This window comes from Ochotona curzoniae, unplaced genomic scaffold (assembly GCF_017591425.1).
Source record: "Ochotona curzoniae isolate NIBS_2020 unplaced genomic scaffold, NIBS_Ocur_1.0 contig_54, whole genome shotgun sequence".
In the NCBI taxonomy this organism is placed as follows: Eukaryota; Metazoa; Chordata; class Mammalia; order Lagomorpha; family Ochotonidae; genus Ochotona; species Ochotona curzoniae.
In genome coordinates, this window is record NW_024466464.1 from 3,907,863 (window position 1) to 3,920,946 (window position 13,084).

At 66.7% G+C, this 13,084-nt stretch overlaps 1 protein-coding gene across 2 annotated transcripts; it reads left to right on the top strand.

Annotated features, from left to right (window-relative positions):
- Positions 1–4,575: 4,575 nt before the first annotated feature.
- Positions 4,576–6,696, top strand: LOC121162742 (cytochrome c oxidase assembly protein COX19). Of its 2 annotated transcripts, none has more exons than XM_040989946.1 (3): positions 4,576–4,671; positions 4,745–4,860; positions 6,206–6,696. In XM_040989946.1, exons 1-3 carry the CDS (start codon positions 4,590–4,592, stop codon positions 6,287–6,289), a joined length of 282 nt encoding a protein of 93 aa, XP_040845880.1. In that variant the 5' UTR covers positions 4,576–4,589; the 3' UTR covers positions 6,290–6,696. The 2 variants fall into 2 exon arrangements, with proteins under 2 accessions (XP_040845880.1, XP_040845879.1); XM_040989945.1 differs by having other exon boundaries at positions 4,745–4,856; positions 6,202–6,696.
- Positions 6,697–13,084: the final 6,388 nt, after the last annotated feature.

Below are 13,084 nucleotides of genomic sequence, written 5' to 3' on the forward strand. Positions count from 1 at the left end.
CCTGGTCGCCTTGATCTGCCCAGCCCACAGTCCCTCCCCGGCTCCATCATCCCACCCCGGTCTCTCCCAGACCATGCCACCGGGTCCATCTGAGCCCTGTCCCACCCTGCCCAGTGGGGGTGGCCAGCAGTAGAGACCCTGGTTTCTGCACCTGAGGGCCCGAGAATCCCAGGGCCAAGGTGGGCAGTGGGGGCAGCAAGTACGGCGTCGCTTGGGGTGCCCACATCACACAGGGGCACTATGCCAGCACTCCAAACCTGGCCTTGGTCCTGACTGCAGCGCCGTGCCAGCGTGCGCCCTGGGAGGCCGCCAGTGGTGGCTCAAGTGCTTGGGTCCCTGCCACCCACGTGGGCGACCTGGAGCCAGTTGCAGGCGCTTGGCTCTGGCCCGGCCCAACCCTGGCTGTTCCCAGCATCTGAGGACTGAGCCAGTAGGTGCTGCGTCCGCTCCCTTGGGAAGACATAAAATGAATCTAAAACTTAGAAACTCAGGGTCCTCAGAGATTGCTGGCAGGCCTGTCCCCCCACTAGCTGTGTTCCCCATCTCACGATCACCCCAAGTGCTGTCCCGGGAGGCTTCCCAACAGCTGCTACCTGAGCCGAGAGGGGCTGGGAGGAGGGAGGCTGCGGCCCCCTCCCCAGGCAGGGCCCACTGGGGGCAGGAGGGCCTGGCCCGTCCCTGGCTGCTGAATGCTGGGTTGGGGGAGAGACGGGAGGGGTGGGCCAACTCTTGGCAGCAGAAGTGGCTAGGCCTGCTCCCCGCCACCTGCCCCGACAAGAGACAGCCGGGCTCTTCGTGCTCCCCGTAAGCCGCACCCCACAGTACACTGAGAGGAAAGCCCCACCCCACTACGCACCCCGTGACAGGGCCCTCAGCACCACTGTCCTTGCCCAGTGCAGGGCTGGGGCCGTGGCGACCGTGCGGCTCATGGTTCTGACCCCAGTCCTGGGCCAGTCGTGCCTGAGGGTGGGGGTCCTGGCTCTGGTCGTGCTGAGGAACCTGGAAGCTCAGTGCAGACTCCAGAGACACGAGGTGCTGGGAGAACCCTGGCCTCGGCCGCTGTAACATCTGCCAGGCGCTGCCCACTGCTGTGGGCCCAAGAAAATGCTGCGACAGAGGCCGAGTGGCCGGGTGGCCGGGTAGGCAGTCAAGTCCTCTCACAGCAGCTGGCCACGGGCTGGCGGGCCCAACACTGCTGCGACACAGAGGCCGGGTGGCCGGGTGGGCGGCCAGGTCCCCTCTCAGCAGCTGGCCACGGGCTGGCGGGCCCAACACTGCTGCGACACAGAGGCCGGGTGGCCGGGTGGGCGGCCAGGTCCCCTCTCAGCAGCTGGCCACGGGCTGGCGGGCCCAACACTGCTGCGACACAGAGGCCGGGTGAGCGGGTGGCCGGGTGGGCGGCCAGGTCCTCCCAGAGGCTCCCCTGCAGCTCCCTGTCCAACATGACATCCAGGCCCCTGGGAGCCCCTGCACACATCATGTTCCTGTGCGATGTGAACAGCGTGCAGCCGTATGTGTGTCTGTGTGTGCTGACCACATGTTTAAAGCAGAGACCATACCCATCTGGCCAGACCCTCGAAGCTGATGGTCCTCCAGCGGCCTGGGCAGGGCTTCTGCACCGGCCACCCCTTGGCCACACAACAGGACCTGGGGTCTGGGCGGAGCATCTGCCCAGATGGACTGACCCAGGCTGTGCCCGGCCATGGCACCATAGATGAGGGGAGATATCTGGCTCCTGACTGGACTCTACTCGCTGGCCATGGTGGCCAGTGGCTCCCATGGACATGCACATGGAAAGGCCCCCACCCAGGGTGCAGCATGCCCTCTGGGCACCCCCACCCGCTGTGCCAGCATGTCAGACTTCCCATCATGCCATCCATCCTCAGTAGGGGGTCCCTGCCTGCTTTAAACTATCCATCCCTTTCCTCCTAAGAACCCCAAACCCAGCTTGAGCGCTGCTCTATCTGGCAAAGGCCTGGCCCCTGGCGCCAGCCCAGCCCACTCACTCATCCATTCAAGAGTGACTGGTAGAAGAGTGTTGGCTTGTCGCCCTATGAACCACCATTGATAGCCTGCCCTCTGGTCTTCCCACAGGAGGCCCCACCCAGCCCCATCCCAGCCCCCATCGCAGCCCCATTGCAGCCCCCATCCCAGCCCCCATCTCAGCCCCCATTTCAGCCCCCATCCCAGCTGTCCCCCTCCATGGACAGCTCAGGGCTGGGCTGGGCCCTGGGAGCTGGGATTATGGTGGGTAGTTAGGGGGCAGGGATGTGTGCTGCATATCGGGGTGCAGTGTGGGGTGGGGACTGTGTGCTGTGTTGTGGGGTACAGTGTGGGGTGGGGAGTGTGTGCTGTGTTGTGGGGTGCAGTATTGGGGCAGACACTCTGCTGGGTGGTGAAAGCTCCATTGTTCCAGCCCTAGGAACATTAATGAGTAACCCAGTGTGTGGCCCCAGGGCAGTGCTGGTGTGACAGCTGTAATTCACTTATGGGACAAGGCCAGCCCACCCCTGGGGCCCCTGTGGGTGTGAAGTCAGTCTGGTGCTGCCCATCCCCACCCAGGGCCCAGGGTGCGCCCCTTGGGGATAAGGCTGAGCTAGGGTGCAGCCTGGGGCTCCCCTGGGTGTGCTGGGGGGGCGGCAGTGCTGGGGGCGCAGCCTGGGGCTCTCTGGGTGTGCTCCTGGGGGTGGCAGTGCTGGGGGCGCAGCCCGGGGTCCCTGGGTGTGCTCTTGGGGGTGGCAGTGCTTGGGGCGTAGCCCGGGGCTCCCTGGGTGTGCTCCTGGGGGTGGCAGTGCTGGGGGCGCAGCCCGGGGTCCCTGTGTGTGCTCTTGGGGGTGGCAGTGCTGGGGGCGTAGCCCGGGGCTCCCTGGGTGTGCTCCTGGGGGGTGGCAGTGCTTGGGGGGCGCAGCCCGGGGCTCCCTGGGTGGGCTCCTGGGGGTGGCAGTGCTGGGTGCGCAGCCCTGGGTGTGCTCCTGGGGGTGGCAGTGCTGGGGGCGCAGCCCTGGGTGGGCTCCTGGGGGTGGCAGTGCTGGGGGCGCAGGCCGGGGCTCCCTGGGTGTGCTCCTGGGGGTGGCAGTGCTGGGGGCGCAGCCCGGGGCTCCATGGATGTGGTCCTGGGGGATGGCAGTGCTGGGGGGGGGGCGCAGCCCAGGGCCGCCTGGGTGTGCTCCTGGGGGTGGCAGTGCTGGGGGCGCAGCCCGGGGCTCCCTGGGTGGGCTCCTGGGGGTGGCAGTGCTGGGGCGCAGCCCGGGGTCCCTGGGTGGGCTCCTGGGGGGTGGGGTGGCAGTGCTGGGGATGCAGCTGGGGCTCCCTGGGTGGGCTCCTGGGGGTGGCCGTGCTTGGGGGTGCAGCCCGGGGCTCCCTGGGTGGGCTCCTGGGGGTGGCAGTGCTGGGGCGCAGCCCGGGGTCCCTGGGTGGGCTCCTGGGGGGTGGGGTGGCAGTGCTGGGGATGCAGCTGGGGCTCCCTGGGTGTGCTCCTGGGGATGGCCGTGCTTGGGGGTGCAGCCCGGGGCTCCCTGGGTGGGCTCCTGGGGGTGGCAGTGCTGGGGGCGCAGCCCGGGGTCCCTGGGTGGGCTCCGGGGGGGTGGCAGTGCTGGGGGCGCAGCCCGGGGTCCCTGGGTGGGCTCCTGGGGGTGGCAGTGCTGGGGACGCAGCCCTGGGTGTGCTCCTGGGGGTGGCAGTGCTGGGGGCGCAGCCGGGGCTCCCTGGGTGGGCTCCTGGGGGTGGCAGTGCTGGGGGCGCAGCCCGGGGTCCCTGGGTGGGCTCCTGGGGGTGGCAGTGCTGGGTGCGCAGCCCTGGGTGTGCTCCTGGGGGTGGCAGTGCTGGGGGCGCAGCCCTGGGTGGGCTCCTGGGGGTGGCAGTGCTGGGGGCGCAGGCCGGGGCTCCCTGGGTGTGCTCCTGGGGGGGTGGCAGTGCTGGGGGTGCTGCCCGGGGCTCCATGGATGTGGTCCTGGGGGATGGCAGTGCTGGGGGGGGGGCGCAGCCCAGGGCCGCCTGGGTGTGCTCCTGGGGGGTGGCAGTGCTGGGGGCGCAGCCTGGGGCTCCCTGGGTGGGCTCCTGGGGGTGGCAGTGCTGGGGCGCAGCCCGGGGCTCCCTGGGTGGGTTCCTGGGGGTGGCAGTGCTGGGGGCGCAGCCCGGGGCTCCCTGGGTGTGCTCCTGGGGGGTGGGGTGGCAGTGCTGGGGGCGCAGCCCGGGGCTCCCTGGGTGGGCTCCTGGGGGCGCAGCCCGGGGTCCCTGGGTGTGCTCCTGGGGGTGGCAGTGCTGGGGGCGCAGCCCGGGGTCCCTGGGTGGGCTCCTGGGGGTGGCAGTGCTGGGGGCGCAGCCCGGGGTCCCTGGGTGTGCTCCTGGGGGTGCAGCCCGGGACTCCCGGGACCCGCGAGCCAGGGCGATGATCCCACCGGGCGGAGAGCAGGGGACGCTCGTCCTGCCCCGAGTGTGTCCTCGGCGCCTTCACGGCCCCTCAGGCCTGACCCCTGACCCCCGACCCCCGACCTCGCAGGGGGCGGGACCGGTGGCCGCGCTCGACGCGTTCGGCGCTCCCCGGGCCTGCTCGGCGCTCGGCCGGCCGCCCTGCGCACTGCGCCGCCGTCATGTCGACCGCCATGAACTTCGGGAACAAGAGCTTCCAGCCGCGGCCGCCGGACAAGGGCAGCTTCCCGCTGGACCACTTCGGTGCGGCTCGGGGGGCTCGGGGGGCTCGGGGGCGGCGGCGGGCGGGCCCTCAAGCCGCCCCCTCTCCCTGCAGGCGAGTGTCGGAGCTTCAAGGACAAGTTCATGCGGTGTCTCCGCGAGAACCGCTTCGAGAACGCCGCGTGCCGGCTCGAGTCCCGAGAATACCTGCGCTGCCGGATGGACAGGCGAGTGCGGAGCGGCCCCACGGGTGACCGTGACCCCCGAGGCTGACCGTGACCCCCGGGGCTGACCGTGACCCCCGGGGCTGACCCCGTGACCCCCGAGGCTGACCGTGACCCCCGGGGCTGACCCCGTGACCCCCAGGGTGACCGTGAGTCCCGGGGCTGTCCCCGTGACCCCCGGGGTTGACCGTGAGCCCCCGGGGATGACCGTGACCCGTGGGGCTGACCATGATCCCCTGGGCTGACCCCATGACCCCCAAGACTGTGTCTGTGACCCCCGGGACTGTCCGTGATGCCCAGTGTTGTGTCCGTTCCCTCGGGGCTGACCATGTGAACCCCGTGGCTGACCTTGAGGCCAGGGCTGTCCATGACCCCCAGGGCTGACCATGACCCCCCAGGCTTTCCCCACAAACCCCAGGCTGTTCTATCTCCAGGTCAGTGACTGCCAGGGTCAGGCCAGGGTCTCCAGTGGCTGCTGTGTGCCCATCCTATCCTTTGCCATGTCTGGGAGCCCGACCAGTGTCCCTTCTGTCATATGTGTCTCCTTGGCATCCTTGGTGACCACCTGGGTCACCCCAGATGCTGCAGCTGGTGGGAACAGGGCTGCCGGAGGCTGAGGGCGGATGGGGGACCGATGTGCGGGACACCTGCCCTCTGGAGGAGAGGGTTGCACAGGTGCCCTGTGAGGGGTACCATTCTCTTGGGCCAGCACGGCCAGCACAGGTGGCGCCCAGCGGATGGTCTCAGCACCCTTGGCCACTGGTTGTGGGGGTGCGGCCAGGAACAGTTAGCTGTAGGAGTTGCTTTCAGCAACACCAGTGTCCAGTGTCCTCCTAAGGCCCTCCCACCGTGCCCTGCAGCTCAGCCGCCGGATGAGGCTTCATCCACACTCCTGTGGGGTGGCCTCCAGGCCGCTCGGGCGTGGGTCCGGCTTGTCCCACAGCGCCCCAGGCAGCACCCTGCCGGAGTCTTCATGCTGCTCCTGAGGGCTGCATCCCATCCCTACTGGGTGTGGCCAGGAGTGTCCTGTTGCATGGCATAGCCACAGGAAGTGCGTGTGAGGAGCCCACCCCTGGGCAGCCAGCTCCTCCCTGGGCTGTGAGGGGAGCTCTGGCAAAGGTACGTGGTGCCCAGTGCTGGGCAGGCCTGGCCGCTGGCCCTGGCTGTGCAAGTGGGAGCAGGTGTGTGGCCCACCCACCTCAGGGCTGTGCTTACCTCCTGCTGACCAGAGGCCAAGCTCTGGCCACGGTCTGAGGGGTGCTGGATCTCCAGCCCAGGTCCCTGGAAGGCCAAGGTCGGGGCGTGTGGAGGCCTTTGTGCACTGACACCACCTCCTGTGTCCCTGCAGGCAGCTGATGGCGCAGGAGCCCTTGGAGAAGCTGGGATTCGGAGACCTGGAGGACGGCAAGGCCGAGGCCCAGAGAAGTGCTGAGTAGCCCTGGCGAGGCGGCCCTGCCGGGCTCCCCTCCCCTCATGGTCTGTCCTCTTAGCTGTGTGAGCAGGGTGGCTCCAGGCCGTGGGGTGAGGGTGTGGCCACACCTGCTGTGCCCTCAGCCTGGGGGAGAGCCAGGCTTCGTCAGATGGACACGAGGGTGACCTGCTCAGGCGTTCCGGCTTTTCACTCCTGAGTCCTGTGCTCGCCAGTGGACGAGGGCCAGTCATGGCAGCCCTCCTGGGTCCAGATGCCAAGGTGGCGAGTCAGGGTGACTGACGTGGACTGCTCAGACTGAATGAAAAGCCCCGTGTGCACAGGCTGCCTCTGTCCGTGACTAATGGGGAGGGACCAGCCCCGCACGTGGCCCCTGGGCCCCGTCTGTCTGCAGAGGAGGTGGGGCGGAGCTGTGAGAGGGGGGACTTTGCAGTGGACCCCACCTGTCTGCGTGGAAGTCCTTCTCCGCGTGCTGGGGGCAAGGCCTCCGTGAGCCACATGCACTGGCCTCCCACCCACTCCAGGCTTCCGCGTGCTCCCATGTAGCCTCTGTGGCCACTGCTGTGAACGAGCTGCCTGCCAGTTCTCAAGCAAGCACTGTCAGGCGTGGGCTGCACTTCTCAGCCCCTCCATCTGTGGTGTTAAAGTGGGGCGACCCTCTGCCCTCAGGGTCTGAGCACGGCACATGCACGCGAGGGGCCTGCCAGGGTCAGGCGCCACCAGGTGAGGGGGCGTCGAGGTGCGCCTCCAGGCCTCCGCACCCGCCACCCTAGGTGTGCCTGGTCATGCGATTCTGGCTCCCAGCCTGTGGGGGACCCGAGTGTGACGGTCCATGCACCATGCCCACCGAAGGGCAGGGGCAACAGCCACCCAAGCAACTGAGGGCTGTGTGAGTGGCTGCACGTGTGTGTGTGTGTGTGTGCGTGCACACGGGCAGGGTGTGTGAGTTCCTGGACAGGTGCGTGTGCTGTGTGAGTGCTTGGACAGCTGTGTGTGTGTGTGCACAGGTGTGTGAATTCCTGTGGGTGTGTGTGCAGGCAGGTTTGGGTGTGAGCTCCTGGGCAGGTGTGTGCAGGTGGGTGTTTGCAGGCAGCTCTGTGGGTGTGCACAGGTGTGTGAGCACCTGTGTGCACGTGGCTCAGCAATAGGGCTGGGAAGGAGCAGAGGTGGCTGTGCAGTGGCTCTCACGGAAGACAGTGACAGCAGTGCCCCCAGTCCCAGGACAAGCCGTCGTCGAGAGGGGCAGGGCCCAGGAACATGTCTGCTTGTGCCCTTGGGAGTCTGAGTCATTTGGAGTTGCAAAGATTAAACACATTTTTGTGTGCTGCCATGGCTGAGTATTGTCCACTCTGCCGTGAGGGTCCCAAAGGCCTATGTGTCCCTGCCCAGGTGCCCGTCACCTCCTGTGGAAAGGGCGTTGTGTTTCCCACACAGGAAGTGTCCCTGGGCCCCAGCTGGGTGTGTGGGGCCTCAGGAGAGAGGGGGTCCCTGGCCTGACCCTGTGGTCGCGTGCCAACCAGGGGTATCTCCCCAGCCACCTGCATGGCGTGTGCTGTGGGAGCTCCGAGGACAGGACAGCCTTGCACCCCGTTATTTCTTGCAGCAGAGAAAGCTGGCGACACCCTGGGACGCCCACGTTACAGAGCAGAAACCGGAAGTCACCAGAATAGCCATGCGGGCGGGGTGCGGCTCTCAAACCCAGGTTGGGGGCTTGCTGTGCGTGGGTAGAGTCCCCTCATGAGAGCTGGTGGCCTTCACCTGTCCTGGAGTGGCCAGCCAGGGCTCGGGTGGGACGGAAGCTTGCACACAGTGAGCCCCTAGGAGGTGGCACCTCCCGCATCCAGCGCTGGCTTGGAGCCATCCCTGGCTCTCCTGCTCTGAGCAATGCAGCTGGAGGGGTGGGGCAGCCCCCCAGCAGGCCCAGCACAGGTCTCTGGCGTTCCCACAGTGAGCTGCCTCATGGAGCTCTCTTTCTGCTCTGCCACTTGAATTAAAAATCACTAAAGTTTCCTTTATTTGAAAGGCAGGAGTTAGAGATCTTCCCTCTGCTGGTTCACCCGCTGCCCAGGAGGCTGCGCTGGCCAGAGCTGCAGCAGTGGGTTTATTCTGGGACTCCCCCCTGGGTGCGGGGGTCAAGGACTTGGGCCATCTTCTGCTTTCCCGGGCCATTACAAAGGGCTGAATCGGGCCTCGGCAGCTGGGACTCAGACTGGTACCCACATGGGTACTGGCTCGCTCCCCGCATGGTGGGGCCTGCTCCCCTCACACGTGGGGCCTGCTCCCTGCATAGTGGGGCCTGTTCCCTGCACGGCGGGGCCTGCTGCAGACCCCACCTCCCTGGTCAGGAGCAGGACTGTGCCATGTTATCTCTGGTGTCCTGGGGAAGGTGCTCAGGGCTGAGGGCACCGCTCACCGGGCAGCCACAGTGGGTACAGCGGGTGGTTGGCAGCCGCCCAAGAGCAGATGAGTGCTGGCCTCCTTGTCCAGGCACTGGGCTCGTTCCTGACTTGGAATGGGCAGTTGCTGACTGTGGAAGACATTAAAGTCGGTCTCTTCTGCTTTAGAAAATGGAACCTAAAGACTCAGCAGCCAGCCCCCAGTGTGACTGTCCTGACCCCAGGACGTGGAGCGGACCCCAGCCATGCTGCCAGGAGCAGGCACCGTGGGCCGCGGCCTGGGGCTGCCGCGTGTCCGTGGGCTCCATGACGACATTACTTCGCAGAGCTGCCTCCTGTATCGATGCTCGTGCTGCCCATTGGATGTACTGGCACATGGAGCCCCTGGGGGAGAGAACCAAGCTCCCTGGACACCACAGGCTGTGCCCAGGCTGAGCGTGCAGGGCTCTGGGGCCTTAGGGACAGTGGGTGCTCAGCTTGGAGCCCAGGGCTGTCTTGTGCCCGGGACAACCCCCTTTCCTGTGCCTCCTGTCACCTCCAGGATGGACAGGCAGAGGGTTGCTGGGCCTGTGACTTCAGCAATAGGGAAGGGACCAGGTCACGTAGACCCTGCATCCCCACAGTGCCCTGCATTGCCCCTCGGGCACTACCTGGGTCATCTGTGCCCGGCCCCGGCTGCCCACTGTCCCTGCATGGCCCCTCGGGCACTACCAGGGTCGTCTGTGCCCGGCCCCTGCTTCCCACTGACCCTGCACGGCCCCTGGGGACTACCTGGGTCGTCTGGGCCTGCCCCTGACCACAGCTGTCCCAGGACCGGCTGCCAACTGGCTGCTGCCGCCTTGTCTGCCTTCTGCAGGGTTTCTGACCCCTGGGCTCTGGTGCAGGGGAGGGAGGGCCGAGGCCCACGCCCTGCAGCTGCTGAGGTCTCTGAGGTGAGAGCTCCACAGTGGGCACAGAGCTGCACAGAGGCCCCAGCCAGAGGCTCCCTAGGGAAGCAAATGCATGTGGCGCCCCCTGCAGGACAGAGATGGCGCCTGCTCAGCCCGTGTGCCGCTGGGAGTGGGGAAGATCTGGTCCTCTGGGACCCTGTGAACAGTGGGCACTTATGCTGGACAGGGCTGCTCGTGCCTGCAAGCCCCCACCTGCCTTCACCCCCTGTGCAACCCCCGTTTTTGTGAGGAGACAGGAAGGAGAGCGGAACAAATGACACGGGGTTGGTCCTGTGCGTGTGTCCATTTCACCAGTGGAGGCGTGTTCCCATCCCCGGCTGAGCCCGGGTGGCAGCCGTCCCTGGGGTCTGAGGGCCTGGAACAGCTGTGGGCATTACAGGCCAGCACTTCTGTGCCCGTGGCAAGAGAAGGCTCCATGTTGGGGTGGGAAGGAGCACCCTGGGCTCTGTTGAAGCTGTTGTCCCTTGAGGTCTTGCATTCCTGGGTGGTCATAGTCCTGCCCACTTTGTCCCCTCAGATCCCTCCTGCCCAGGGAGTAGGGAGGCTCCCCTTAGCATGCCCTGTGGGCCTCGTCCAGCAGGCTGGCCCAGGCTGGGATGGTGGCCCCGTGTCCTGTACCTCCCCACACAGCAGGGTCAGCCTGCCCTGGCGGTCCCTCTTGAGCTCGGGACCCAAGGCCTACTCTCTGGACCCACGTCTGCCCAGGTGCTGACAGCAGAAGTCCCAAACTCAGAACCTGCTCAGGGTGCCAGTGGTATCCTGAGGTGTCCCATACCTGCTCCCGTACCTTAGGGGTGTCCCCTCAGACCAGGAGCCTGAGACTCTGGCCCTGAAGATCTTCCTCAGGGGAGTCCCCCAAGACCACCTTCCTCAGGGGAGTCCCCCCAGACCACCTTCCTCAGGGGTGTCCCCCCCAGACCACCTTCCTCAGGGGTGTCCCCTCAGACCACCTTCCTCAGGGGTGTCCCCCCAGGCCACCTTCCTCAGGGGTGTCCCCCCCAGACCACCTTCCTCAGGGATGTCCCCCCCAGGCCACCTTCCTCGGGGATGTCCCCCCCCACCACATTTCTCAGGGGTGTCCCCCAGACTACCTTCCTCAGGGGTGTCCCCCCCACCACATTTCTCAGGGGTGTCCCCCAGACTACCTTCCTCAGGGGTGTCCCCCAGACCACCTTCCTCAGGGGTGTCCCCCCAGACCACCTTCCTCAGGGGTGTCCCCCCAGACCACCTTCCTCAGGGGTGTCCCCCCAGACCAGGAGCCTGAGGCTCCAGCCCTGAAGAGCAGACCTTCCTCAGACACGTGGCCTGGCACCCAGTGTTGGGAGAAGAGCACTGGTTTGAGGGAGGGTAGATGGGAAGGAACCCATGGAAAGAGCTAGAAAGCAGAAGCAGGGAGGGGTTGGGGCTTGCAGTGGGAGCAGAGCTCCCTGTGTGTGGGCTGTGGAAGGGGAAGGAAAGGCCTGCCCGTGGCTGGGGTGCCTCCCGCTGCCGACCAGACCCTCTAGGGAGGACGGTGAGGCGAGCCCAAGCTACCTGTGTGCCCTGACAGGGCCGCTGGCTGGCACTGTGAATGCATGGAAGCAGCTGTGTGGGGTTGGTGCTGTGGCGCCAGCATCCCATATGGGCCCCATCTTGCTTGTGGCCTGGGAAAGCAGGGGAGGATAGCTCAGAGCCCTGGGGCACTGCACCCACTGGGGGACCTGAAGGAGAGCTGGCTCCTGGCTTCTGCCTGGGCCTGCCCTGGCCCTTGTGTCTGTCTGGGCAGTGGACCAGTACATATAGCAGAGCTCTGTATGACTCCCTTGTCATAGAAACAGTTGTTTTAAACAGACTGTGTGTGCAGCCCTGCGAGGGTCTGGGGCAGCCGGACCCCAGGCCATAGCCCAAGTCCACTGTCCAGCCAAGTAGCTTGCTGTAGGCCCTGTGGACATTCAGGCATGACAAAGAACACACCTGCCCCACATCTGTGTGACATCCTGCCCCATGTCCCCGTGTGCGCCCCAAGTCCTCCCCATCCCCGTGTGCTCCTCACCCCATGTCCCATCCCCGTGTGCTCCCCACCCCATGTCCCTGTCCCGTGTGCTCCCCACCCCATGTCCCTGTCCCGTGTGCTCCCCACCCCATGTCCCTGTCCCGTGTGCTCCCCACCCCATGTCCCTGTCCCGTGTGCTCCCCACCCCATGTCCCTGTCCCGTGTGCTCCCCACCCCATGTCCCTGTCCCGTGTGCTCCCCACCCCATGTCCCTGTCCCGTGTGCTCCCCACCCCATGTCCCTGTCCCGTGTGCTCCCCACCCCATGTCCCATCCCCGTGTGCTCCCCACCCCATGTCCCTGTCCCGTGTGCTCCCCACCCCATGTCCCTGTCCCGTGTGCTCCCCACCCCATGTCCCTGTCCCGTGTGCTCCCCACCCCATGTCCTGTCCCGTGTGCTCCCCACCCCATGTCCCTGTCCCGTGTGCTCCCCACCCCATGTCCCTGTCCCGTGTGCTCCCCACCCCATGTCCCTGTCCCGTGTGCTCCCCATCTCCTTCCCCTCCCCGTCCACTCCATGTCCCACCCCATGTTCCCCATCCCTGTGTGCTCCTCGTGTCCCTGTCCTGTGTGCTCCCCATCCTGCCCCTTCTCGCAGGTATGTGTCCCTGACCAGGCAACCACAGGGGTCCCACTCACATGCATTGCCCCACAACCCCTCTTTCACGCTCTGCCCCTCCCTGGCCAGGGGTCTGGGCGTTACTCTTGCTGTCCCTGAGCCCAGCTGTGCCGGGGCTCAGTGTCTCTCCGCAGAGCTCCTGCTGGCTGCTGCCCCCTCAGGCCAGCCATGAGGAGTCGTGGGCTGGAAGGGAAGCTGGTGGCCGCGTGCAGGGCCATGAGGTGCAGCTCTGTGTCGCTAGCATTTGCTCTGCAGGGGCGGAGGTGTACAGAGATAGCCAGCGTGTCAGCTCTTGAGGCTCCAGGGTCCTGGGGGAAGGTCGGGTGCGGAGGAGGCTCTCCCGCGGGTCCGAGCAGCTGCTTGGGAGAGCATGGGGACCCTGGCCTTGGGTGGCTGCCAGCCATGGCGCTGGGCTCCTCCAAGGGCTCAGGCCTGCTCTGGGCCTACTGTGTGCAGGGGCTGTGCCTGCAGGATTCCTGCTGAGGTCCGGACACCAGGGGGCGCGCTTCCTCCCCAGGTGCAGATGCCACAGTTCCCCCTTCCCCACCAGCCCGTGGGTTCTGAACCCACAAAGGCGACCCCAGAAACAAAGCCACTGAAGTGGGTTGCTCTGTTGTGCCTACGGTGGCCGGGACCCCACAGGCCTGCCGGTCAGCGTGGACTCCAGTGCCTGCCCCAGTGGGACCCAGCCCAGCCAGAGACACGGATGGGGTGACAGAGCGGGCAGCGGCCAGCCAGTGGACCCTGAGTGGACAGGAAGGCAGATACTCTGCAACTCGGCCGCAAAGGGAGGCTGAACCCGGACC